This window comes from Amphibalanus amphitrite, unplaced genomic scaffold (genome assembly GCF_019059575.1).
Source record: "Amphibalanus amphitrite isolate SeventyFive unplaced genomic scaffold, NRLGWU_Aamphi_draft 000579F_arrow, whole genome shotgun sequence".
NCBI classification, from domain to species: Eukaryota; Metazoa; Arthropoda; class Thecostraca; order Balanomorpha; family Balanidae; genus Amphibalanus; species Amphibalanus amphitrite.
The window spans coordinates 282,678-309,698 of NW_024882073.1; the positions used below are offsets into that span (position 1 = coordinate 282,678).

The 27,021-nt window shown below is 46.5% G+C and overlaps 3 protein-coding genes across 4 annotated transcripts; 1 reads left to right on the top strand and 2 right to left on the bottom strand.

Annotated features, from left to right (window-relative positions):
• Window positions 1–2,226: 2,226 nt before the first annotated feature.
• On the bottom strand, window positions 2,227–10,353 carry LOC122394206 (outer mitochondrial transmembrane helix translocase-like). 2 transcript variants are annotated; one of them, XM_043390930.1, is made up of 9 exons: window positions 10,177–10,353; window positions 9,237–9,405; window positions 8,962–9,086; window positions 8,180–8,353; window positions 7,140–7,264; window positions 6,616–6,812; window positions 5,529–5,634; window positions 5,016–5,103; window positions 2,227–4,413 (listed from the first exon to the last, which is right to left on the bottom strand). In XM_043390930.1, the coding sequence occupies exons 2-9, from the start codon at window positions 9,381–9,383 to the stop codon at window positions 4,233–4,235; spliced, it is 1,143 nt and encodes a 380-aa protein (XP_043246865.1). In that variant the 5' UTR covers window positions 9,384–9,405; window positions 10,177–10,353; the 3' UTR covers window positions 2,227–4,232. The 2 variants fall into 2 exon arrangements, with proteins under 2 accessions (XP_043246865.1, XP_043246867.1); XM_043390932.1 differs by having other exon boundaries at window positions 9,237–9,388; window positions 10,177–10,344.
• Window positions 10,354–10,620: 267 nt separating this feature from the next.
• On the top strand, window positions 10,621–18,719 carry LOC122394207 (adenosine kinase-like). The gene is made up of 8 exons (XM_043390933.1): window positions 10,621–10,699; window positions 10,940–11,019; window positions 11,431–11,694; window positions 15,576–15,721; window positions 15,914–16,084; window positions 16,438–16,588; window positions 17,032–17,112; window positions 17,379–18,719. Exons 1-8 carry the CDS (start codon window positions 10,680–10,682, stop codon window positions 17,504–17,506), a joined length of 1,041 nt encoding a protein of 346 aa, XP_043246868.1. The 5' UTR covers window positions 10,621–10,679; the 3' UTR covers window positions 17,507–18,719.
• A 5,512-nt stretch (window positions 18,720–24,231) lies between these two features.
• On the bottom strand, window positions 24,232–26,992 carry LOC122394208 (histone H2A.V). The gene is made up of 4 exons (XM_043390934.1): window positions 26,724–26,992; window positions 26,537–26,614; window positions 25,216–25,329; window positions 24,232–24,846 (listed from the first exon to the last, which is right to left on the bottom strand). The coding sequence occupies exons 1-4, from the start codon at window positions 26,724–26,726 to the stop codon at window positions 24,646–24,648; spliced, it is 396 nt and encodes a 131-aa protein (XP_043246869.1). The 5' UTR covers window positions 26,727–26,992; the 3' UTR covers window positions 24,232–24,645.
• Between the last annotated feature and the right edge of the window lie 29 nt (window positions 26,993–27,021).

Consider the following 27,021-nt stretch of genomic DNA (forward strand, 5'->3'; position numbering starts at 1 on the left):
CGACCTTTTACCTTTTGCCTTCACATTTCCACCAGGTCTTGCTAGACCCGATTGGCAACACTGCCCGGTATCCCGTCACTGTTACGTCTCCATCGCAAGATATGCACGATATGTCACCCCTGTCGCGCCTCCATCGCGACTCGCGAAAGGTTTACCAGTTACCACCTGTCCGTTGATACTGTCAACTGCTCTTTTATCACCTGACTGGATGTCATGGACGAAACTGACAGAAGTTGAGAGATGATTGCATTAGACGATGTTACCGTTGGAAGGTGGCGCTTAATCATTGCCACACCCGACGCCTGAGCTGATGCACCCAGCATATGTACATATGTAGATCCGGACTGGTCGTAATCGATGACGGACCACCATTGCACCGTCCATCTCCTTCCAGGGTGAAGAGCAAAACCTGAGCGCATCTCCGGCTGGTCGCCCATTGGTTCGAGCGTCACGGCTCGACTCCAACGTTCATTGCCTGCATGTCATTGCAGAATGCAGGGCTCCGTGCGCCTGTGCTAGTACTGTGAATAGGAGTAAAGTCACCCTTCCCCGATCCCCACGTCTCATAATTCTACCAAATTTATTGCAAGCTGCGGTACTTTTAGAAGTATGTAGGAATTAAGTCTAAAATCGCTCCAAAGATAACGTTAAATCATTATTTGTTCCACAAGGTTACGACAAACGCACTAAAAGCATTCATGGCGTCGCCGCGCTGGCACGCATACATAATAGCCTCATATTTAGGACACGGCGTCCTTCAGAGCAGAGCCTGCCGGGCGTCGGCTGTCCCGAGCCGCGCGCACCATAATGTATGCATGGGGAGGGAGGAGAGAGAGAGAGAGAGAGAGAGAGAGAGAGAGAGAGAGAGAGAGAGAGAGAGAGAGAGAGAGAGAGAGAGAGAGAGAAAGAAAGAAAGAGAGAGATAGAGAGAGAGAGAGAGAGAGAGAGAGAGAGAGAGAGGGGGGGAGGTAGGGAAAGACAGACAGAGACAGAACAGGCTCACCACTGGCGTCTGCTTGTCATTAAAAGTCAGCTGTCAGGTAGCCTTGCACCGTCTATCCCAGGCACCGTCTATCCGAGGAATTCGGAGTGCTCCGAAAGTTTCGCAGTCCAACGCAGCTGGAAACCAAATTTCTCACATTTGTATGTTTCTAAGATTGTTTTTGGAGATGAATTCGAATTTGGCAACCATTTGAACATTTACGACGAAGTAGTTTTGGTGCCTTCGTAACAAGTTACGAAGCTGTCAGAGGCGGTTGACACTTACTACGAATACCCGGCACGACCCCTACTGTTTGACCTGACCTGATGCTGCCTCGACCTGGCCTAAATGCATGAAGACATCATCTGTGATCAAAACTAACATGACATTCGTGATCAGCTTCCCGAAAAACCCCATAGCAGCCACTCTTGACGACTTTCTAACAGGTTCCGATTTTCCCGACTTTTGGTTCACTGACCTCAGACCTGACCTGGAAGGTCAACCAATGACCTATGACCCTAAAATTGGGTATCATAGGCTTCCTCTCGTCACGGGCAACACGCTCGTTTTTTTCGCAAACTTTAGCTCGATCAGGGGCTAAATGGCAAGGACGGGGTCCAACGGCCCCCTCCTTATACATTCGCGGCTGGAAAAACACCAATACAGGCAGAGGCGGATCCAGCTCAGTTTTTTTTTGGGGGGGGGGGGGCAAACCATAACAATTTATCGATTCTTTCCATGCCTCGTCCATAGGCGTAATGTTAAAATTATGCCGTTTGGGGGGGGGGGGCAAATGCCCATTTTGCCCCCCCCCCCCTGGATCCGCCACTGAATACGGGCGAGGGCTAACATTAACCCGGTTTACATAGGGTTTGTTGCAAGCTTATATCTCCGTCCGTGATGTTGCAAAAGATGCCAATGGTGCTGAACAATTTACAAAATGATCCCCTCTAAATATTTTAAGACCACTGCATCGAAATTATCGCCAAATTAACGAGCTAGAGCCTCGTCAAATATGCTAAGTAAACCGGGTTATTAGCCCTATGAGCGTTGCCTTGAAAGAATGCTGGGCCAAAAGTCGGCAGTGCCCCCCCCCCCCCCCCCCCAGTTGAAGGTGTTCCGCCGCTACTGCCGGTGTTTGTATTTGGAATGCTCTCTGGATTTGCCTGAATATTTTTCGTTGAACCATCGTCATTCGTCGCCACACGTCAACGGTCAACACCACCAAAAGTAAACAGACTCAATAAGGGTCGAATTCTATGTATTTGTCCGCTGCAGCGCATATGTGCGAAGACAAAAAAAAAAAAAACGCAGACAGGAACGCACGTCATATCACAGGCAGCCTCGCCAACACCGCCGAGAAACATTCGGTATCGGTGTCTGACGGCCGTGACGTCATCGGTCCCGGGACAAATGACGTCATTGGTTCACTAGCGACGTGTCTCGGCGGATGGTAGCAAAAGTCAGCGCCGAGACACTTGGTTTGATAACTCGGAGACTACGACGCAAGTACGCATACGAGATAGAGATGTCCTGGATACCAACTTTTTGGTGCACTGATACCGAACCGATAATACCGTAGTATATGGTATCATAGGCGGCGGAACGGGGAGGGCACCGGGGCACCGTTCCCCCTTTGATGTTGGCATTTTAACATTAGCCCTATGGGCGTTGCATGAAAAGAATGGAACCAAAAGTCGGCAGTGCCCCCCCCCCCCCTTTAATTGAAGGTGTTCCGCCGCTACTGTATGGTATTTCAATTCTACTGTGCTTGGCATTTTGTTGTTATTCTGAATCCTCACTGATGTATGGAAGGCTGTTAATTCAGTCAACACGAAGTTGGTAATCCTCTCAATTTCCTAACTTAGCTCGATTTTTTTTTTTGGCATTTTCCTTATCGACATCATCGACCATATCGACATTACTTTACGAGCACACCTATCACTCGGCTATGAAGCTATTTGTGGATCTATATATTGAACAACGGTTGATGACAGCCCTAGGTGTCAAACAACAGGGACCTCTACCACTGCCGAGTTAAGGATCATTCTTATGCTTATTTTCTTTCAAGTAATCGTAATATTCGTGGAGTAACATGCAGATGCAAACCGATGCTCCGGACCAACTTAACTTAAAATGCCCAGTTTTCTACACATGGTGAAAAATAAATCAATACTAACAAAATAAGCAACCAATTTGAATTCAATGACGTAAACACGGAGCCCAAAGCAAGTTAAGCCGACTGCCGGGAAATCTTTCTATTATTATTCCCCTAGTAAATGCTCCTATAGATGTAAGCGATTCACAACGCAGTCTGTTTGGAATCTACATACCGCATTGTTTCGTAATGCGCTTACAACTGAGCCACTCAGCTACACAGAAACTGGCGAATTTCGAATTTAATTAGAGCAGTGGCTGCTTTTCATTCATGTCTGCAAGCATAAAACAATATGATCGATGTTCTTCAAGGATTTACAGCAATTGGGCTTTTAGCGAAGCTATTGTAAATCAACCCTGCGATTTTTACATCGGGAAGCAGGACGTTAGCCTCACAAGTTCAATTACACTAATCAGCGCAAGGCTAACGAGCGCATTTCACAAAACATGGCACGACAAGGCTGCAATCAATTTAAATCACTTTAATTTTTCAGTTAAATTTACGCTGGTGAAGGGTTGCGAACTATGTGATTTGTGAGGCGATCGGTGGTGCTACACAACGATTGAACACCTGAATTCGTAATCGTTCACGAAACTACACAATTCGTTAATAAGATCATTTATCTAAAATAAAAAGTCCTTTAGATTTTAGAGATTAGAGCTGCAGATAATTTCCGCAGGATTCGAATCGTTTGATGATTATCATAAATTGATCAAAAGCAGAAAATCTAGTCAGTCTGAGCATTTTTAAGAAATCGGACGAAGGTTTTGGCCCAGTGTCCCAAGCCCGCCAGTGGCAGCAGCTTATCTGTGACGCTGCATCAGCAATTTAGAACAAAACTAAGGCGGAACCTACATAATCGCTACCCATTCCCACCGACGTAAACAGCGTTGCCTGATCTCTTCTTTTACCAAATCACACCAAAACCTTATCTATTGTCGCGAAAAATTCCTAGAATTCTCGCACGACCCCCTAACCCCTCGGTAACTACCTGCTTTACCTCACGAGTCACAACACTCATTTCTGCATCACAACTCGCACGTGAACTCCCTAGCCCTGACTCTCTCCCTAGAGGGGAAACAACCTAAGTCACTAGTCCAGCATATCGTCAGTGGAGAGGAGGCCCCCGGTGTGGGACTTGGACTCCTTCATCTTGGAGATGGCCCGGTCAAAGTCGGCCTGGGTGATAGGTCGCAGCTGGGCAGTGGGAGGTCGGCTCAGCTCTCTGGTTACCGAACTCGGGCCGTCAGGGACCGGACCGGCGCCCGCGAGTCTGAAACGGGCCGGGGGGGGGGGGGCAGTTAGAGTGATTATGTGGGAGAAAAGATGTGGCCTACCAGAGTGAGATGCAGAAAAAAGTTAGTCTACCGGGGTGAAAAGAGCAAAGTGTTTACTGCTGTATGCTTAGTCTAGCAAAATGAGCTTTATGGGGAGACCACTAGCATGACAAAGTGAAATATTGCAGAGAGCGTTAATTTGAAATCTTACCGAGGGAGTGGTCAGACAAAAAAGGTATAAGAGTGAAGATTTCGGAGTGAAACTTCAGACACAAAGACTGAACAAGCTGCAATGGAAGATAGAGGAATCATCATGGTGTCCGACAGATGGAAACACGCCAAAAGAAAACGCATTAAGAAAGCTTTCTGCCAGTTGGAGTAAAGACACTGAATCATTTCACGGTGAAAAATCAGCGACAACTTGTGATTATTTCGACGGCAGTACTGCAGCTTGCATGAGACACTATGTCATGACAACTTTTAAAACATTCCATTTCCTACACCCCACACATGCCTTCCCTATACGTTCGTTTTTACACACGCACTATCCTCACACCCCCGGGTAGCGTTCCGTGGCGCCCCTGTCGTGCCATCTTACCCGCCGAACACGGTCGCTGTTGGGGACGTCATGTAGTCCCTGACCGGGTAGATGGCGGCCGTTCGACACAGCTCGCGCAGGTCCGAACCTGCGCGAGCAAACGGGCAGTGTCAGAAATGAGGGAGAATACGGATACAACAGCACTAGACACAGAAGTAGGAGTCACAAGTAACAGCGAATATACATTATGTACCTGGCAAATCACATCAAAGTTTTGAAAACAAAAGATAATATCAGTCAAAATATGATAGGAAAGAGAGTGCTTTGTAAAGGAATCATCAGAAACGAGGGCGACATAGATACAATCATCTTTGCTAGACGGCATCAGGACGTGAGCAAATTCACTGAGATTCACGAATTCGAGGAATCCTCAACGACATACTAATGGTCAGGGTTTACGATCGATCCCATTTTTAACGTCATTTGATATGATTTTCGACACAGATATAACCTTAAACCGAGCGAAGCCATTGCACAATGCACATGCCACGACGACTCTACGGACACCCTTACCTGTGAACCCGTCTGTCAGCTTGGCCAGCCGGTTGAAGTCAATATCGTCCGAGGCCGACTCGCCCCGCATCACCAGGTGAAGGATCGACTTCCGCTGAGGCAGCGTCTGAAACGAAACACGCCGGGGTCGTACTAGGATACATATATGCATGTAAGGGTACCCAATGGATGGCTACACCGTTCCGTGCTTCTATCCTCAGGATACTGAAATCCTTCTCCTCCACGCCGCAACCCCCTCCGGGCTGGACAGGCAACTTTATCTCAAGCGGGCTGCTCCCTTGGAGCGGCACCGCTGCTACCGAGGGAGCGCACCCCGTAGCCGGGTGCAGTGAGTGCCTTGGGGCTGGGTGGCCTGTCCTCTGGACGGGCTCAGCCCCGGCGACTCACTAGGGTGCCTGCCCAGACCAATGTCTCCCCCTATATCCTATCATCCTCCCGGCTCTGAAATGGTCTTATTGGACCGAAAGGGCCTAACCCAAAAAAAAAAAAAAAAACAAGCAATGGATGGCTGATGTATGGTGAGTGTTCTCCCCCCTACCTGCATACTCGTTACCTACGACTCGGATCTAAGCCGTAATCGCCACGCTATATGTGAATTCTTTTGATGTTAATACATGCATACATACACACATAGGTACATACATGTCACAAGGGGTATGTACACAAAGATACATGCAAAGTATACCTATCAAGCATCACGAAATAATCTAGCTATCGTCAGATTATTTCGTTCATCTTGACAAGTCAAGGTAACAAACAAAACACATTGTCGAGAATCGAGAGCTGACAAATTGACGTCTGGTTATCGAATTCCTTCTCTCGAACACTTATTATGCATCATAACAAGCTTCACTCGATAGTTCAGACGGATTCATGACTTCGCAGTTTTCATCAATCTTGGAAGCGACCCAAATTGCAAATAAAAAAACTGTTACCTGCCATCGATATCGGTTTTTAACAAAGGCTTCTTTAGATAACTTTAGAGATTACATCCCAAACCAAAAAACCTCTGATTACAACCTCATTTACCTAAATCAAAACGTCCACACACCCTTTTCCTGCCATATTCCCACCTCTCCCCACCTACCGGTTTGCCGATGTGGAATGCCGCGGGCATCCGGCGCAGAATGGCCTTGTCGACGTCCTGGGGCCGGTTGGTGGCGCCCATGACGAGCACGCAGCGCTCAGAGTCTGAGATCAGGCCGTCCCACAACGACATGAACATGGCCTTCATCATCGCTGTAGCCTCGTGGTCGTGTGTGGCGCGCGCGCGCAGGAACGAGTCTGAGGGGTACCAGGGGGCGGGTAAATAATGGAAAGACAAACGGAAGGAGATGCTTTAGATCAGAATGAGTAAGATCGTAGGAGCCTGCTGATTAAAAAAAAAATCGTTTAAGCTATTAGCTACAAGTAAAATAATCTTTGTTCCACTTCAACATCCAATGACGAGAAAGAAACCAATTCCAACAAAATTTCACTCACCAAAAAAAGAGCGACTTTTAACCATTAACTCATAACCATCTAGGTACTCAAATTACACATCAATCATTTCAGTGGGGTAGAGACAACTAAAGACAGTTGTTGTTTCCCGACTCTGGCGTTGAAACTGACCGATTTCATCGATGAATATGATGCAGGGCTCCAGTTTCACGGCCAACGAGAAGACGGCGGCGCAGAGTTTCTGCGACTCGCCGTACCATTTGTCCGTCAGACTGCTGATCTCAAGGTTGATGAACCTGCCACAGACCATGACACGGTACTGAGAGACCATGAGAGACCACACCATGTCACACCGGCGAAGACTAACCCCGCGTTCGATGTCTCTCTGACGACGAAGATTCTACGTAGTCCGGCCAATCCCGTTCTAGGTCAGCGGGGGCTCGGCTGCGGTTGTGGAACGTGATTGGCCGGACGGCGTAGAATCTTCGTCGTCCGAGACACATCGAACGCGGGGTATGTTACTGTGTCGGTGAAAGACTATGCAGTGAGTAAGTGAATCCATGAACGAAACGTCAGGCCGTCTTTAGATTAATCGTAGTTAGCCGATAAGCGTAATATTGAGGCCATTTAATTACGCACACCAAGAAGGTGAGGGAAAGAAGCGTTGTAATAAACAGTCTTTTTATCTTTTCTCACTTTTGGGTGAAATCTATAGCACTCAAAGTCAAGTTCAGACTTTCATTCATATGTGTCAACTCTAGGATCGGAAGAATGAACGATGTCACAATTGCCACACAAATCTCTCTAAACGTTGCATGGACAGACTGCCTTTGAGACAATGATGCATGGCAGGCTGAAAGCGACAGCTTCCTGTGACAGAAGAACGATTTATTTGAAACAATCTTAGGAGCACGTCAGGATTGATGAATTGAGCTATTGCATCCCATCGGGAATGGAAGATGTGATTAGGCTGCACTCCAAGCTATGCCGGTCAACGACAAATCAGGGGATCTGGAGCTAGCCTAGCACGACAAAAGGAAAACGGTACTAAGTTCAAACACAAAAAATAATCCCCCTTCAATTCGCTCACACACGGTCTGTTTCTCTGTATTCTTTCATTCCCGATCTTGTAAAAAGCCATACAGTGGACTATGGCTGAGGCTCTGTTCCTCCATTCCATCCCAATCCCAATCCAGAATAGAATTCCTTACCGAGTGCAGGCCTCGCGGGCGGTAGCTTTAGCGAGCAGTGTTTTCCCGCAGCCGGGCGGTCCGTGCAGCAGGACACCCTTTGGCGGCTGAATCAGCTGACTGCCGCGGAACAGGTGTCTGTTCTGGATCGGCAGGATCACCGTCTCCTTCAGCTCCTGGATCACGCTGTCCAGTCTGGAGCGAGGGGGGGAGATAGGGGTGGTCAGAGCTCAGTACCGGGGGCCGACAATATTTTTTTTTTGGGGGGGGGGGCGGGGTAGGGGAGCCGGAGGAGATAAAATAGAGGACTGTTTCGCCTGAAAGCGTTCAGTTATTTTTGCAAAGCATGTATGCAACTGAAATCTGATCTATTGATCTCGGAATCCCCAGCATGCAATGCTAAGGAAGGCACTGACATCACAAACTGAACACATTAATTGCCAAATATATTAGGTACTTATTCCCTGAAGTGTATCCAGCTGATTACAGGGATTTCAACGAACGAGCTTGGAGTAGAACCAGGGACATTGTCGTACCGGGCGAACATCCGAAAGGTGCCGCTGTCTAAGCAACAGACATGAGCAATAGCATGTATGGGTGCGTGTGTGGGAATTATGCGTGCTGCACACTGTTCCTCGTTTTGTATCACACTATCATGACGTGGACATGTGAAAAGCCTCACTATTGAGAGGACCTTGTCTGAATATATCTGTAATCTAATCTGTAATTCAATCAGGCACCGACAATCATCCCCACAACCTCTGACCTCCGTCACCCTGGCTGCTGCCGTGGGCACCTCTCACCCGGCGATGCTGTCCCAGGAGACCTGGATGGACACCGGCTCCACCAGCTGACAGGCGATCGACATCTCATAATCCGTCAGATGGACGTTCTTGTCAATACCCAGACGAGTCATCAGACGTTCAGCCTAGCAAAAATCAAACACTTGTCACTCATCTGGCTATGCTGACATGGATCATGGTAAGTTCAAAAATGTCTATTGAAACAGAAAAGGCATGATCATTATCCATTAATCATCATCCCTTAACTGTACCCAATTCACAAAAGTTCAAATTACCCTCTTCTTATCCTCCTGTCGTCTTTTCCGAGTTGGGTCCATCATGTCCACAGCCCATTTTACACCCAGGTAGGTGATGGCTGATGCGACAGCTGTCCGCAGCAAGAGACTAAGCAGCTCTGAGCGGTCAAATGCTCTGTCCGGCATGGTTTCTGTGAAAGACGAGGCTCTGACATGCAAATCAGAGCGAGGGGCCTCAGTCTAGGTGTACCAAAATCAGTCGGGGAAACTATGGTAAAATCTGCTATTTTTAGCAGTCTGCTATTTTTAGCAGAAATCTGCTAAAAATGGGTACGCATGTGACGTCATCGTACCCAAATATAGCAGATTTGGGTACGGCCCCATACAAAAGCAGATCTGCACCCTAATTGAAGCAAATGCGCATCAAATGCCTGGCAGATTCATGATAAGAATAGTGCTGAGAATGTCCTCTGATATTTTTGTTCAGATCCGACTATTTTCAAATAATGAATTTGAAAATAGTCAGATCTGAACAAAAATAGCAGAGATCACTCTCAGCACTATTCTCACCATGAATCTGCCAGGCATTTGATGCGCATTTGCTTCAATTAGGGTGCAGATCTGCTTTTGTATGGGGCCGTACCCAAATCTGCTATATTTGGGTACGATGACGTCACATGCGTACCCATTTTTAGCAGATTTCTGCTAAAAATAGCAGACTGCTAAAAATAGCAGATTTTACCATAGTTTCCCCGACTGAAATAGGATATCAGTTAATGAGCATCATACACATTCCAGTTTTTAAATCTTAAAATTATTTGGTGATTTTGAAGTTGTGCACTTAACAAATCTAAAAGCTATATGACATTCAAGCTAACTCTGGAGTCACTTTTAAGTTTTAAGTTAGCTATACCAATACCCCTTTTTCACTGCTGAAAGGACCGAGGGTTGGGGAAAGTTAGAAGGCTAAGGTACCTACCCTTGGAATATGCGGAATTATTGAAATCCAACAGACAGGCAAAAAAAAAAACTAGAAAATAGCAATCAGCAACACCTCGAATCAATAATCTCAACTTTCTTGGCTACTTCAACTCTGACCCAAAGTTCTCTATATGTATACCGTGCTTTGACCGAGGGCAACGAGGGGAATCACCACAGATGATGATTGTCTTTGCTGCGCCATTACTGTAAAGGAAGAGATAGAAAGTGTTTCACCGGAGTTGTGCACCTCAACATTTTTATTTTATACGATAAATTTACATGCAAAATCTTCAGTTACTGTCTTATATAGACATAAATACATTTGAATAGGTTATTTTGAAGGGAAAAAAAATCAATTACAGACTCTATCATGCATGAAAATACACTTGATTTGTGCTATTGGAAATAGTGCTGGTGAAAACTTAACGACTGTAGTTGATAAAGCTCATGAGCAGTTTGTAAACGTCCTCAGTCGACTGAAATTCACGAGTGTGGTTCGTCATGTCTCCACCCGAGCTGTCGTAAGTCCACGTGGCTGCATGCTAATTAATTGGTTTCTTACCTTTTTGGGTTATATTTATTAAACCTCTGTGGTAAATAAAGCATGTCCACATAGCTTTAACATATAGCAGAGTTTCGAAGTAGATTGTAGGCCGCTGAAAAGTGAAAACATATCACCAATCTAAGGCCCACAAATAGTAGAACTATATGAATTAACTTGCAAACCTGGAAAGGATGCTGACATTTTATTTTTGTTTCAGTGATGGAATCCTCTTTGGGATGGGCAACCCACTGCTGGACATATCAGCCCACGGCGACCAGGAGTTCCTTGACAAATATGGTATGACTATGTATTGCTAATTGAACACCTTAAATCTTGAATCATTCAGCTGCTTTTGTGTGACCATATTTGGTAGTAAACAAAAAAATATTAAAAGGAGTTGTGGATGAAAATTTCTGTGAAAAGGTATTTAATTACTGCATGAATGCATACTGGAAGACATTCTCACTCGAAGGTTTGCAAACCTTTTGATCACTCGAGGGTTTTTCAGTCACTTGCTCATGCAAGATTATTGTAAGGTTTACCCAGAATTTTCTGCAGTTTAGGTCAGGGCATGCACTACAAGCTTACTAAGTACAGACTGACTTCATCAGTCTGTCCACCCAACAAATGTTTGAATTTATACTGAAGAAGTGAAGTTGCCCACTCAGAGACATCTCACTCATATGATCGATCCCCTTTCCTCACTAGGAATGAAGCCTGATGATGCCATCCTGGCCGACGATAAACACATGCCCATGTACGACGAGATGGTCGAGAAGTACAAGGTGAACTACGTTGCCGGCGGGGCGACCCAGAACACCCTGCGTACAGCTCAGTGGCTCCTGGACCGGCCCAACACCAGCACCTTCTTCGGCTGTGTGGGAAGGGATGCCACCAGCGAGACCCTCAGTGCCACCGCGCGGAAGGCGGGCGTCAACGTGGTCTACCAGTACAACGACTCGACACCCACAGGTAAGCAGCGCGCTGGTGTGTTTACGATCCTCGATGATAGAGCGTGATGCCTTATAATCACCGAAGAATTTCGAGAGAGCGTGATGCTTTATAATCACCGAAGAATTTCGAGCTCGTCGATATCGAAAATGATTTCCTGCCGTTTTGTTATTCTGAATGCTGAACATATCGAAAATGATTTCCCGTCGTTTTGTTATTCTGAATGCTGAACTGAGATAGGTTTATCTGAAAGGGTGAGTGGTTGGCCACGGGCCCGGGTGCCCCGCTAAGCAGTGCCTGTTGCGAATGACACCACGGACCCACCACCCAGTCCCGCCCGCGCCCGATTCACCGCTGATTTTCATCAAAAGTTGGGCGTATGGCGGGTAAATTAGGTACGATAATTGTCTTTCAGGCTTTAGCGCGATAGCTGCATTCCCAGCGATACCTACCTACAAAACCTATTGATAATTTGATTGAAAATGATCTGCATTACCTCTTACAGGAATTTACACCATGTTCCTCGATAAAATTTCAACTTGCGTGCGGTAGTCAGAGGGGTTTGACGCGACGGACCGATCATGCTATAATTATAGCTATACCTATCGGATAAAAAAGGTTTCTGCGTCCTTGGCCCTGTGAATAAAGGTTGGCTGAATCTATTCTGGCCTTAATCATGTGTCTCATGACCTGGTATAACATGCCGTAAATATCTCATCTTGGCCCTTGAGTTTGTCGGAATCGTTCGAGAAAGAGCGAGATGTTATCTCATCCAACGTAAATGTTACCGCTGTTTGTGGCGATTCGAGCGTAGGCTCGATACGGTGATTTATCGTTTGATACGTCGCCGGCCGACCGTGACTTGGCAATAATAGATTCTTTCTTTTCTAATTAAATGACAGCTCGTTTCATCATTGAAAGTGGTTTTGTTTATGACACAGACATCATCATCATCGAAGCACTTCAGTTATGCTGAGCGACATAGCTTTAATGTCGCTATGTTTAGCGACACTGAATTTAGCTGGCTATCGCCGATGTCGGTAATCCATTGTGGCTCGTCTTATTGGGGCGTCCTATCGTGAGGTATTGTCGATAATCTCGTTCCTATTTGTATCTTAAACAGTTCGCTGTTCGCATTGTGTCCTACTAGACTAGCAGTTACATGGTGTTTGCAAGGGGGCAATTGAACAATGTTGCATGCTACTTCGCCACCTTGGAATGCACGCTGGAGCCAGATAATTCTAGCTACAGGGTGTCCAGAAAAAAAAGATACTACGGAAATTAAGTCGCATTTATTAACGCACGTGCCGATTTTGTTCCAAATTCATGTGCTTATAGTGCAAGATTTGGCAAAACTCATGAGCACTGTAATGCGTCGTTGGAAAGTTGTCTGTCTGCCCTCCGAGAGGGTCAACATGACCATCAGTCACCTGCCGACCGTGCTAGTGCTGGAGCTGATCCGCCGGAAGGCCGCTCACATTGAGTATCTGCTTTGAGGAGCTGCCGCGACTAACCAAAGGGTTTACATGCCATGTGGCACCTGCTGTCTGTTTTGCCATATTTTTGCGAATACAAGCATGTGCCATTTTAAAATGTGCGGTGTTTATTTTCGGAATTACAGCAAAAAATAATAGTATCCGTTTTTTCTGGACACCCTGTAGGAGCGCTTACTCAACATTGTTTTGCGTTTTCCGACATATTTCCGTTCCTCTCGTGCGATCGGGGCCCCGAGTCGGCCTATCTGTGACAGTCCCGCCCGGGGCTGTCAAGTGGCTGTGATAGACAGGACACATAAGCTCACACAGACAGACAGAGAAAACGCGGTATTAGATGACACAGTGGGCGTGGGATTTTACTCGGTGGGTTGGGAAAAGACGAGGATATTTCGTCGAGGTTGGTAATAGTGAAGTTATGAAGGTATGATAATGGAAGGAATATGGAGACCAAAACGACATAAATGCATACACAAAGCCAACGAATAGGTCTGATTTGAAAAGGACGAGAGATAAATAAGTTATGTAATAGGTAGATGGAGGTTTAGAGTTGATTGGACTTTCGTTTCATTAACTACAAAACCACAGTTTGCTAGGTGTTGAGTATGTGTTCATTCATTATGTAATTCATCTCAACTCGAGTGCATCAAGCTTGCCAAGCCATGACTCTCCATTCTCGAGGACGTACCCAAGTGCAGTGTATTTGTCGTCGCACGCCCGCTATGCGCTGGGTAGTGTCTGGTTTTCGTCGGAGACACATGTGCCGCTAGTCTAAACAATTCGATTTTAATATGGCTAGCCGGGGGCTGGCGTATGGTCTTTTCCTCGGCGAGCTAGCAAGGACTTTACTCAAGCAAGGCCCCAAAAACATGCTAAAGTAGGAACTACCCTCGCAAATTTATTGGGTGCTCGACTCGGCACCCCTTCTGGCTTCTCGATTTATGAATTGTGGTCTGTGGACTTTTGATAAATTGGATCAGCTCCCTCGCTAGTCGCTTATGCTTTATCTTATCATTCCCAACGATGGAAATATATTTCGTCGAGCTCATTTCCTTAAATTTATTAAGCTTACTTTCTGAGAAAGCCTCGTATTCCGTCCGTATATTCCGGTACCTCATTTTGCGTCGCCGCGTCCCTAATGACCCCGCCTCTTCCTACGTTATTGGGGCCGGAGCGGGCCAGTGGCGTACTACCCAGGGTGTGACAAGTTCGTTTGAACCCTCTGACATTGGCAGCCTCGGGAGAGAGGACACCGAGGCTCTTCCTCCATGCTTTAGAACGTCGTGAACGCACCGCTGTATATGTGTGTGTCGGAGGGTGTGTCTGAGCCTGTATAAATACACCCAGAGGCGTACCCAGGGCTGTGCCATAGTCCCTGACTTTTCCCGATGGCCTTGCCGCCAGGTCTACGTCATTGGGTGGGCGTAACTCAATGGTAACTGGATTGAGCCAGTTAATACTAGATGGATCCGGACTGAACTGATGATATCCGGATATAGCTTGTTTAGTGGGACTAATTCATTGAACGTGCAGCATTTAGATTGATCTTTATAGGAGTAATGGAATCGTAATGAACGTGTAGAATCGTTATTAACGTTTAAAGGGTAGATGTATCGTTTTCATTCTGTTGCCTGCGTTTTGAGTGGGTTGCATGTAAATTGCATCGAAAATGATCATGTTTTTCTTTCATTCTTGTCCATGCATTTTCACGTGAAAGCATTGACTTCGCAGCATATTTCGAGTTCAACTCAAGTCATAAGCAATGTAGTGCCCTGCTCAGACGGTTAGCCATTTGCTGCGTAAGCATCACCCCTTTTTCTCCCGCCGATTACAGGGGATGCATAGATAGGCGCCTCATACTGCCAGTAATTTATCAACGATGACCTTACTGCTGCTGATACGTCACCGGATTTCATCATTCCGATGGTTGAACGAGTTAACACGGGTGATAGAGAGGAAGTTGCCAACTGATAATGTCCTGCCTATAAATGCTGTCCGTTTTAGAACAATCAAACCTAGGGCTATCACATTTGGTTGGTGTTAAAACTTAAAACTGTTTTTCTTTATTTAAAACTTTGAAACAGTGTTGCAGCTATGCTGAGTTTCGACTCGTGCGAAGTGTTATGCAAACGGCAATGAAAGACCCTCAAATATAACTTATCATGGCCAAAGATATACATGGCACATGCTAACAAGTTATCTGAAATCCCATCTTATGTTACTGGAGGGGAGACTACGTAACATTTTTTTTCATTTTTGTAGAATTGTATGTGTTCAACATTTTTTGTTTTTGCACGTAGGTAACATTTACAATTCTACTGCACCTTGCGATCACTCAGCAACCACCTTCTCCCCCAGTGTCTTCCTCCGCAGCCCCCTGACGACCCCTCCCTCTCCTCCCTCCAACAGGCCGATGTGCTGTGGTGGTCACCCAGGGTGGCAAATGCCGCTCACTCTGCGCCCACCTGGCGGCGGCCAACTGTTTCACCACTGCTCATCTGGAGGACCCGGCGCACTGGGCACTGGTGCAGAAGGCCCAGTTCTACTATGTCTCGGTAGGTTCAGCAACCAGTCTCTTATATTTCGTTGCATGTGTGAAGCACTACCAAACAATTTACTTGCACTGAAGTGTAATGTTTGCGCTATCCTAAAGCAAGTAACCTGTAGCCTCTAAATGCCTGTAGCCTGTAGCCTCTAGACACATGCTCCATGATGACCTGTCTGTGACCGTTCTCCCCCTCCCACAGGGTTTCTTCCTGACGGTTTCGATCGACTCGATTCTGGAGGTGGGACGGTACGCCGCCGAACAGAACCGGCCGTTCATGATGAACCTCAGTGCTCCATTCCTCAGTCAGTTCTTCAAGGAGCAGCAGATGAAGGCCTTCCCCTACGTGGACATCCTGTTCGGAAACGAGTCGGTAAGTTGGCAGACTATGTAGAACGTCGCAGAAACTGCTCATTTATCCTTTTGGCGTAATTATAGATGCTTCATCGAATCGTTTGCGTTTATAAACTTGTCCTATGGTGTTCAGTCATAACATGATAACCCGAACGTTATGTGGTCTACACAAGGTACCGAAACCTGCAGGACATTTTGAATGTACCCATTACGCTTTTACAGTTGTAATATTCAAGCTCCAGTTAAAATCCATTTATAGGTCATTAGGTTCTTCTCGCCTTCAATCCGTCAGGCACTTATTCACTGTTAAACTGTTGTATTACCGATGTTTCTTGTGCTGTTTTTACCTACCATCTTTTCTTTTGTGGACAGGAGGCGGAGACTTTCTCCACGGAGCAGAAGTTTGGCACGACCGACATCAAGGAGATCGCCCTGAAGGCTGCCGCGCTGCCCAAAGTCAACACCAAGCGGCCGCGCATGGTGGTCTTCACACAGGGAGAGCATGACGTCATCGTGGCAGAAGGTGGGTCAACGAGAGTTTTTGTGTCAGTTTCGTCGTATCGCGTTAGGGCGTTTGTGACTAGGTGAACCCAAACCTATTTATAGAGGTGATTCAAGATTATTGGTCGTCAAGTCTAAACCAATGCCATATAAATGTCCCGCCGTCGTCTTACACGAATTTCCTTACAATTTCAGCTGATGCTTGGATTTTGCTTAAGCCTGTCTGAGAGACCTTTAAATTTGTAAACAATAGTTAAAGGGAAGAAAAAAAATCTCTTTCGGGGGAAATGCTTTACAGTATCATCAGGAAGCTCATTATTTCGTCAATGCTGCGTTGCCCGTGATGATCACCGTTAGAGAGAATCTGAGAAATTCCTTTTCTGCCGTTTCGCCATATTAATGTGATAGAAAGCTTAGTATTATGAGAGAGCGGTGCTGATGTTGACATGTTACCACCTGTTTCAGACGGAAAGGTGCAAACTTTCCCCGTGGGAAAGGTGGATAACGTGATCGACACCAACGGAGCTGGAGACGCCTTCGTGGGCGGTGAGTGTATTATTACACGAGGGGGAGGGGGTAAAGTTACACCGTGGGTGAAATCTCAGGTTACTCGATGAGTGCATAGCTAGTACGGCCTACATGATCAGCACATCGTACGAAACGCACACTCATTAACGTTCAACTTATCCGTGATCATTCACAGAATACGTACTTTTGCACCCGTTTGTCATGTATTTCCAGGTTTCCTTGTCCAGTTCAGCCGCGGACAATATTCATTCGTGACATTTACACCCTCGTGTGTGTATTTCCAGGTTTCCTCGCGCAGTACATCCGCGGGCGACCTCTGGAGACGTGTATTCGCTGCGGTACCTATGCCGCTCAGGTGGTGATCCAGCGTGAGGGCTGCACCTTCCCCGAGAAACCAGAGTTCACCGAGTAACCGGTAGTTAACTGTTACACCTGATGAGTGTGTATAGTTACTAGTTACACTCTTATTGTGTGTAATATTACACTCCAGAAGGGTGTATGGATACGCCAGGATAGGGTAGACGTGGAAATCGTACACGAACGGTTCTGCTTGCTGGAAGAGGGTGACTGTCAAACGGAGCAACCTTGTTAGGACGTGTTCTACTGCCGTTGTGGCTAAGGGGTTTTGGGCGTGTCTTGCGGGGTTATCGATTCCGGCGTTGGCAGGAGCCGGTAGATCCATTGCGCGAGGGACGGTGGATTTTTGTTACCGATGTATTGGAATCTGGACAGACGGCCGTTGTTTTCTGACTTCCATGGGCTGTCTGTGTGTATTTGATAACGTTTTGTTACGGTTATCACCGGGACGAGTGTGAATTCAGTCGGAATCTGAAGGGTGTGAAACACTTCACACGTTTGGGTGTATTTGTGCACGGTTTTCGCGTGTTGTGCAGTATTGTCGGTTTGGTCGTTTAAAATTGTGCCCACTTCGAAGCGTAAAGCGTACGGTTGCTATGGATTCAGGGACAAACATTGATGGATGTCACGTGCAACAGAACGAGCATTGTCATTTGGGCGTTGCATCTCTGCTGTCAGGTACCTTGCTAGATTGTTATGGTCATTTGCAATAACGAAGGGCCCACCACAGTCGCAGGCGACTTGGTCATGACTGTACAATCCAACGTGCATAATAGCATACAGTACTCTGTTCTTGTAGCCTCGGGGGCTCAATTCACTAACCGAGGCTTTTATGTGTGCCCTGTACTCGACACCTGTCTCGTATTTTGTAAATTGACAGCTCTAGAGTCGTGTGTTATTTGTAAGTACATAACTTCCGTATTCGGAAACCCAATGTCAACATCAAACATTGACCGTCATCATTTAGTTTGTTTCCAGGTTTGTCCAACCCCAGTTTGCTTTTGCGATTACTAACAAAACTAATTAATGCCTATAAGTGCACTGTGTGTAACGTAACAATCACTTTTTCTTCCTCTAACTCAGCAAATGAATTCGGTGATATTTGTCTCACTTCATACGCTGCCATGCTCCGTGGTTTGGCGTGCGTGTGCCAAGCCAGCGAATTACAGTGCCTTACACCAGTAGACTGACCTTGAAACAGACAACGATCAGTTTCGGATGCCTTCTACATGCATGTCTACCACTTGACATACACGTAATTTGTGTTGGCTTGTTCTATTTCCCGGTGTTATTTCGATTCATTTTCGGTGCGGTGATACCAATACTTACGCGGGTGGAACAGGGTTTTGTCGAAATGCATTCCTTTTCAGTGTGACAATATTTCCCTTACGTTCTCCCAACTCTATTGTTTAAAGGTATTATCAGGGTTTTTTCCGAAATTTCGGAGTTACTCAGTGAAACGTGTAGAAGAAGGTGGCTGAGGCCCCAATCCGAAGTCATTCGTCTCAAAATTGCCTAATTTCCAAATGGTGGGCCTCCAAAGTTGATCCGTCTGCCAGCCAGTACCTGGAGAAGGCAGTACCAAGTACTCGGATACATTTCCCTATAAGTCCATAGGCTTAACACTAGCTAGAGACTTCTAGAGATATTTTTTATGCCAGATAAGGCCGTCGCATACCAGATAAGGCCGCAATGGCCGTTCAACGTTACGTGGGGAAATGGGAGAAATCTAAAGACTTTTTTTCTCTGACGTCTCCACTCCAATATCTCTAGCGCAACTGGCAAGCGTTGTTAGCATTGGCTCGTGTCGTCGTAAATAAGATTTGTTTGACGGATATTCCGTAAGTTGAGTGTGTTGTTGTAATTTCTGAGGCTGTATGAGTTGGACGGAATGGCGCCATCCCGCCATGTGCGAAATCTGTGCGAAACAAAGCTGTTCCTATTCATATTTGAATGTTCAAGACTTGTGGGCTTTGTAGCCAGTGCAAGTGCGTGTAGCTTCTGGATATCCTGTGGGTTATCAAAATAATTAAAAAAATATGTTGTGTGCTTTCAAACTAAGCTCATCCCGAGTGTAATTCAAGAATGTCTTAGTTCAAGCAATTAAACTTGAAAGTGATATAGCTCCAGCAATGAAGAAGCTTGGATGGAACGTTGAATCAAAGTTACCTATCATTTGTAATGTTAATGCTAAGTGCTGAACGTTACTAATAATTCGAGACATCCGGTGTAAGATGTATGACGCAGATCAACTTTGATCAAGTGAAGAAAATAGATTTCAGATGAAATAATGTCAATGTTCAAGGCTGAGCGACTGGCAGATTTCGGAGTGATCACGAGTGGCCTTGAGACATTCTGTTTCTGTAGGTAGGTACTCAAAATAAATAAATTATCATGTTGTGTGCTTTGAGGTTAAGTGTTATCAGTGGTGCTTCATGGTTGTGCTTTGTGGTTGGTGTATGGGCATATTTTGAGCACATTGCAGCATGATATTGGTGGTGTGTAAAGCAACTGATCTCCGCAGACTTTGCACTTACTTGCGAAGCCTGCGGACTGACTTTGCAGACTGGCTGACAATGAGCAATGCATTGCTGACTGATATCATTTATTCTGTGTTTATAGCACAAAGTACAGAAGTGGCACATACATTGTTACTTTGAAAACCTGATGTGAATTTGATGTAGAAAATTGGTGGCTGACGTTGAGTCCTTACGTATTGTGAGTAGTGTACAGCTGGTGCATTGAGCACAGACTTGAGACCAGTGACGTTTGTATCAGTAGACTGTGTTTGAGTCTACTTAACTACCATTATATGGCCTTGGTTTGAGTGTGGTGACCGAGTAAGCTGGTGCGTATAGCCATGCAATAAGTGTTTTGAAATATATTTTTGGGACAGTATTGAAATGGTGTGTTTTGGCAATCTGGCATGGATGATGGAAAGGCACTAACTCAACTTCAGGAACGCTTCTTCATTATGCTCATCTAAGGCACAATCATCTATTTTCTCTTCGCAAGGATTGATTACTAATTCACTGTCAATTATAACCTGGTCCAGAAAGTTTCGCTGGGCCACACGGTTCATACAGATTCATCCACAGTGCTCAGCAGTGCATGTTTTCAGATTTCAACAGACTGTAATTGTTTCTGTATGTACATATGCATAATGCAAGGGTACAACAGATGCGGTATTTGGTAAGCAGTTGGCAGCAAGGTGGTGTTTGTACTTATTGGCAGAACCAGTTGAGCAGGACTAAAACTATCCTAGTTTCTCTCCAATTTACTCAGATCCGTCTCAACACATTGAACATATTGAAAGCGTCCATCCATGAAGATGTCTGCATGTATACTCATTTCCGAGAAGGCACGCTCGTCGCTCATCCATTGCCGAGCAGGCACGTGCGTGCCCATCGCCGGCGCGCATTAGCGCGCGTCCATGGCTGGGGCGCACGCGCGCGGCCATGGCCGGCATGCACGCGCGCGCGCCCATCGTCGGCACGCAAGCGCGCGCGCGTCCATAGCCGGCGCGCACCCGCGCGCGTCCACAGCCGGCACTGACAGACCCTGACCGACGGGCGTGCTGCCGTCGGCGGTCCTGACAGATGGGCGGCGGGCCCGGTTCCCGCAGCTCCGGCAGCGGGCGGCAGCCATGGTCGGCATACACGCGCGCGCGCCCCTCGTCGGTACGCAAGCGCGCGCACGCGCCCATCGTCGGCACGCAAGCGCGCGCGCGTCCATAGCCGGCGCGCACCCGCGCGCGTCCGTACCCGGCCCGCACCCGCGCGCGTCCACTGCCGGCACTGACAGACGGGCGTGCTGCCGTCGGCGGTCCTGACAGATGGGCGGCGGGCCCGGCTCCCGCAGCTCCGGCAGCGGGCGGCAGCTCCGGTGACTGTTCCGGCAGCTCCGGCAGCGAGCGGCGTCTCCGGCAGCGCTCAGCAGCGGCGCCAAGCAGCAGCAGCGGCTGAGCCAACAGGCGGCCGCGGAGGCACGCCCCCTCCGCCCCCCCCCCCCTTTGCACATTGTTCGTCCATGGAGATGTCTGCAAGCACGACCATTGTTGAGAAGGCACGTGCATCCATGGCTGAGCACTGAGCAGGCACGTGCGACCCCTTTGCACATTGTTCATCCATACATATCAATATAATTTACCTTATTGATTAGTGTGAGTCTTGCAAAATCTTAAACTCAGAAATACCACAAGGCAGGCTGCCTGGGTGAGTTGCTAATATGAACATAATGAACATATACATTAGTGCAGTACCTATACATAAGTATCCATGCTGTGTGAAGGACTTGGCCCTCACGTTCATTCGTTTGGTGATTGCACATGGTGGCATGTGTACCAATTGTTCTCCCTAACCCTTCTTACAACTTTGACTAGCAAGTAGAAGCTGGCAAAATGCATGGAGCTTACAAAGCATGCTTATATGTAGATAACTGAGGATGATTCTCTCAATTGAAGCATGATCCGCACTCAGCAGCTTCTTCTGTTCTGTTCCACAAACTAAAACTGAAATGACTCAATTTTCCTCAAAATATATTCATTTATCACTCATAAACAACAAAAATATACACTAAGTAGGTACCAGGGCAATAAAAAACATACAAGTTACATATTTTTTTCATGCACCGTCCTTTCACAGCAACAATATGTAGAAATGCACCAAGACGTTCACGGAGAGCCCACCCATAACAAACTATAGTTGAAGCCGGGGCTCTGCTGCAGCAGCAGGGGTGACGTACAGGGCACAGAGGTCATGTCACATCATGTTGTACAACCTGTTTTTCGAAAAAAACAGATCAACATTGATTTTGAAAAACTGTAGCGCTTTCTTCAGTCACTTAGGTAAGCTTTCTCGCAAGACGTTACATTAGATTCAACACTATTGACAAAATAATCAGATTGAAACTTAGCTCTTGTGCCTGATGCACTTACATTTCAATTTATTGAAATAAAACACTCAAATTTACCCTTGAAAATTGTTCACATTTAAATGATATTAACATCAAGATTTTGATGATCAGCAAACAAGCTATTCAAATCACACCCACATAATAACTTTGGCAATGTTGATAACTCTTGCTGTCTTATTGAAAAGCAAATCTTCAATTTGTTCATATCCAAATCCAATGCCAAGCACTGAAATCTTGTTGCAAGGCCCTAAAAACAACAGACAAAAACAAAACAGTCTTGTGGAAATCGCCAGTGCGGTGCGGCGGCCTTGGCGAAATTTCCCAAGGCTGCTCTTTGTTTACATTTTAGTGATGGGCCAACTTGGCCGCCCAAGTACTTGTTTTGCGTGAGTAAGTACAATTTTGTCAATTTTGAAGCGGCTATATCTCGCAAATTTTGGTACCGATTTACATTTTATGCATATATTTAGAATCGGCAGAGTCTGGGGAGTTCATTGATTGGAAATTTATGCCGATTCCTTTCAATTTTTAAACCCTGATAATCCCTTTTAACACTCGTTGAGGTGGTTTCTACGCGTGCCTATTTTGTGCAATTTATTTTCAGGTTCTTTGAAGGGACTTGTCATTTGCAGTGCCTGCAGGTGTTTTCGGAGCGATTTTCTCTCATTCGTTTGGTCATGTCCGAAATCAGTTTTTACCAATACACCGTGGCGTGGATTGCCGAATGGTTTTCATTTGCGAAGCATGATGAGGTACCCAGAGGTCGCTTATACTTCAGTACTTCAAGCGGCAGTACTGCAGCGGCAACTTTAGCCGTTAGCTTCGTCCTTTCCGTGCACTGCCAGCTGCGATCATAGGTTTAGTAGGGCTAGAAACGTTTGAAAAAACAATGTGGTCTGCGTATTGTGCAATGAGAGTAACCCCCTGCAGCCGTAACAATATCTCGCCCGTAGCATGAACGGACTGTATCCTGTAAAACCGCTACAATTGTTATGGGAAATCCTTATCCATCGACCGCATTTCAATGCTAGGTGCCCTTTAGCCGTGTTTGCGATAAGGAGTTGGATGTCTGTGACACGTGGAAAGTGGTGCATCGATCAATACCCTCGGTCGATAATCGATAATCAAACGTATCGGTGCTCTCTGCGATATAGGGCTAGTTCTATTGCACGCACAGCCCGAGCCAGCGTAACGCCTGGCGAACAGCAGAAACTCGTCCCCCTCGGCCGTCGCTAATTAGCGCTCCGGCTGCGGTGGGGCCGCCCCAGGGTACTCGCAACTGGCCACCTCGACCCCTTCCAGTAGCGTCGCTGCGTGAGGCAAGCACACTTCCGGCCACCTGCCCCCTCTCCACACACACTCCCCCCCCCCCACACACGCATGCACCAGAAGGGCAGCGGATAGCGCGTCCCCGTTTGAACAGCAGCGAGCGAGCCAGCTGCCCCGTGACCGCGGTGTAGGACCATTGATCTCAGTTGTGAATGGCGAGACGAGCGCCATCTGCGGGCTAGCTTTGTTTCCGGTGTTCCCACCACCTCACTTCTCCAATATCGAGCTATATGAAGGTGAATACCGACTCGTATCGAATGTTTGAGCTTAAGAGCAGTTTTGGGCGTTCTGTTTCGGCGTCCAAGAGACCTAAGAATAGATGCATCAATGGTATTCACGAAAAGTACGGCATGAAAAGCCTAAAGAGGTTAATTTGTGACTGTCCACACACCACCAACAGGCGAACGAGTCCATTTAAAAGTGAAGGCAATCAAGGAAATGGCTATACAACGGCCTAATTTCAGAATCAGTTCGCTACTTTATCAGCTGTCCCACGCGCTACGCTCAAAGCACTCGACCTCCCACCAAACACGCGTATGAGAATGGTCGAACGATTTGTATTGGATGATGCAGCGAGCGATGATGATCAGGTCCAGGCAATGCGTCGGCCCCGGGAGTCCGGCGCCGCACCGCGCGGGCCCCAGCGCACACACCTCGCACAAATCAGACGTACAACCACTCCCCCGCGCGCGAGCCCCTAAAAACCACACGACTGCCAATCGTCAGGGAATGGAGGCAATGCTGAATCATGGCGCTAAAACCGGTGCCAGCCGAAGCCGCGACATGTAGCGCCTATCTAAAACACGGGGCGGCCCGGTCATGTGTGACACCGCACTAGCATGGCGGTCAGCGGTGCGCATGCGCCGTCTAAAATCGGCCGCGGCTGCTGGTGCCGGCCCAGTCCGTGGTGAATGAGTGTTTGTACATGAGATGATGACCACTCGGCGATGTCTACTTGTTGCCAGGTTGCGACGGACCGCCCTTCTTGCCGATGAGGGACTTGTGGATGTGCGGGATCACTCCACCGCCGGCGATGGTGGCCTTGATGAGGCTGTCGAGCTCCTCGTCTCCGCGGATGGCCAGCTGAAGATGCCGCGGGGTGATACGCTTCACGCGCAGATCCTTGGACGCGTTACCGGCCAACTCGAGCACCTGTGACGGCGGAGATGGATTAGTTGTGGGATCGAACGACAGATGGCAGTACAGTCGCGCTACGACAGAGGGCGTGGCTTGGTACGAGCGGGAAACGTATCACTCTATGCAAACAAGACACGTCATCGACGTACGAATTGGGAATGCGCACGTGGAGGGCAGTCGAGTGCTTTGGACGATAAACACCAACGACGAGATCAAACAAATTTATCGTAGGTTGATAAAAAAGCGAAACAGGCACGATCAGAGAGCACAACATAAATTAAAACCCAACGCAGCACCTCCCAAACACACCCACGCGATGTCAGCGCAGCGTTGCCTTATAGCGGCCAATATTGGTTATGGTTTTGTTCAGGCTTTAAGACTCACCTCAGCAGTGAGGTACTCCAAGATGGCGGCGCTGTAGACAGCTGCTGTGGCTCCAACCCGCCCGTGAGAGGTAGTGCGGTTCTTCAGGTGCCTATGAATACGACCCACTGGGAACTGAAGAGCGGAGGGAGCAGTGTCAGCAATGGAACAAAAACTGTGGCAGCATACGAGACTCTAACACCAGACAGGCATTGTAAATGACAGAACCAGATCCATATAATCACTAGTTAGGCTTAATGATAAAACAGGTGCTTAAAGATATATTAGGAACCTGCAAGCAGACCACAATGACAATAAAATACCATCAATGTTAGTAAATGGTAGGAATACTTATGTTCACATACTAATTGGCAGTTAGTGCCAAGCAGTGATATCTAAGAAATAAGGAAATATCCATGCCAGGACAGACCTAAGGTACATTTATCCAATTTTGACAAGCACAGAGGATATGGAGAAGCATACAATAACTAATGCAATGAGAGTACATTGATTGAGCCAACAAGTTTCACATTCAACCATCAGACTATCAATGATCATTACAAAAAAATTAGTAGTTTTGTCTCTGTGCATAATCCTGCTTAGTTCAGTCTCCTATTAACCTGAGGTAACCAAGGCAAGTATCCCATCAACACCAAGAGAGTAGTTTTGCAATATATATTTACAAAATGTCACAGAACAAAATCCAGAACATACCTATCAGTTAGCAATTGAACTCCGTACAAAATAACATTTTACTGACATTTTTCAAGTTAAGCAAATATACCACATCAGAACTGCCCACTTTCATTTTTGCCTATCAACAATGTGCTACCTCGGCTTGGGATACAAACAAGAGCTTCATTAATATTACCTATAACTAAAATTTGAGAATGAGAAGCTCTAGTAGCTGAAAGCAATGCATCCAACGTTTTGTCAATGGGCGGTCAAAAATCCAAAAGGAAATTTTATGCATGAAAAATTGAATTAGCAGCACAGCCCAATGCCCATGACCCATGCTGATAGGCCATGTTCACAGAAAATGATAACTACAATTCCGTTGTCCGATAAGATTGGTCAACAACAGTAAATATTTATTTAAACTACAATTAAACAATATCTTCTGAGGAGTAAATCTAAAATCTACTTAGAAGTATCTTTTTTATTTAAAAACACATTTCTTTTAACAAAGTATCTACAACCAAAAACAAATATTGCATCACTGCGCCATATACGTCTACATGGTGAAAACGTCAGAAAACGTTGACGTCCCAATTGCGCAACAAAAAGCAAAAATTGAGCGCAGTTGCACGAATGGAAGAGAGGGTATTTTACATATACATACCTGAAGTCCTGCCCTCGCTGACCGCGAAACTGCACGGGCCTTAGCCTTTCCACTGTCCTTGCCGGCCTTCCCTCCCGCCTGTGAATCGAGGAAACAAGGGGCTCAGCACAACCGCCAGGTGACACAAGCCACGTTTTGCTTAGTTAATGCTCAATTAAACAAAACTCATGCATTTTATCGTACTAACCATTTTAAATGTGTGATTGCTGGGTTCAAACTGTACAAAACACCAAAACGCGGGAACGCCGGTCGACGACCACCAACGGACTGCAACAACAGAATTTAAATGATGACGTATCTCAGATTTCCGCCAATCATAGAGTAGCAGGGTCAAATTTTGGCGGGAGTTGATTTTGTATGAAGTCAAATAAGAGGAAAATGACCAGCTAGGCTGTTAAATGTTTTTTGTATCAAATTTTGATATTAATCTTTGTTCCTGAAGCCAAAACTTCCCAGTAAAATGAACTACTTTTGAAGAGGCAAAA

Coding starts and splice junctions, on each gene's coding strand:
- LOC122394208 (XM_043390934.1), bottom strand. Junction 25,330..26,536: donor CAGCGAGGGCAGGACTTCAG/GTATGTATATGT, acceptor TCCGCTCTTCAG/TTCCCAGTGGGTCGTATTCA. Junction 24,847..25,215: donor TGGAGTACCTCACTGCTGAG/GTGAGTCTTAAA, acceptor CCGCCGTCACAG/GTGCTCGAGTTGGCCGGTAA.
- LOC122394207 (XM_043390933.1), top strand. CDS start 10,680: ATGTCTCCACCCGAGCTGTC. Junction 10,700..10,939: donor ATGTCTCCACCCGAGCTGTC/GTAAGTCCACGT, acceptor TTTTTGTTTCAG/TGATGGAATCCTCTTTGGGA. Junction 16,085..16,437: donor TCCTGTTCGGAAACGAGTCG/GTAAGTTGGCAG, acceptor TTTTGTGGACAG/GAGGCGGAGACTTTCTCCAC.
- LOC122394206 (XM_043390930.1), bottom strand. CDS start 9,383: ATGCCGGACAGAGCATTTGACCGCTCAGAGCTGCTTAGTCTCTTGCTG. Junction 8,354..8,961: donor TCCTGGGACAGCATCGCCGG/GTGAGAGGTGCC, acceptor CCCTCGCTCCAG/ACTGGACAGCGTGATCCAGG. Junction 5,635..6,615: donor CATTCCACATCGGCAAACCG/GTAGGTGGGGAG, acceptor GTTTCGTTTCAG/ACGCTGCCTCAGCGGAAGTC.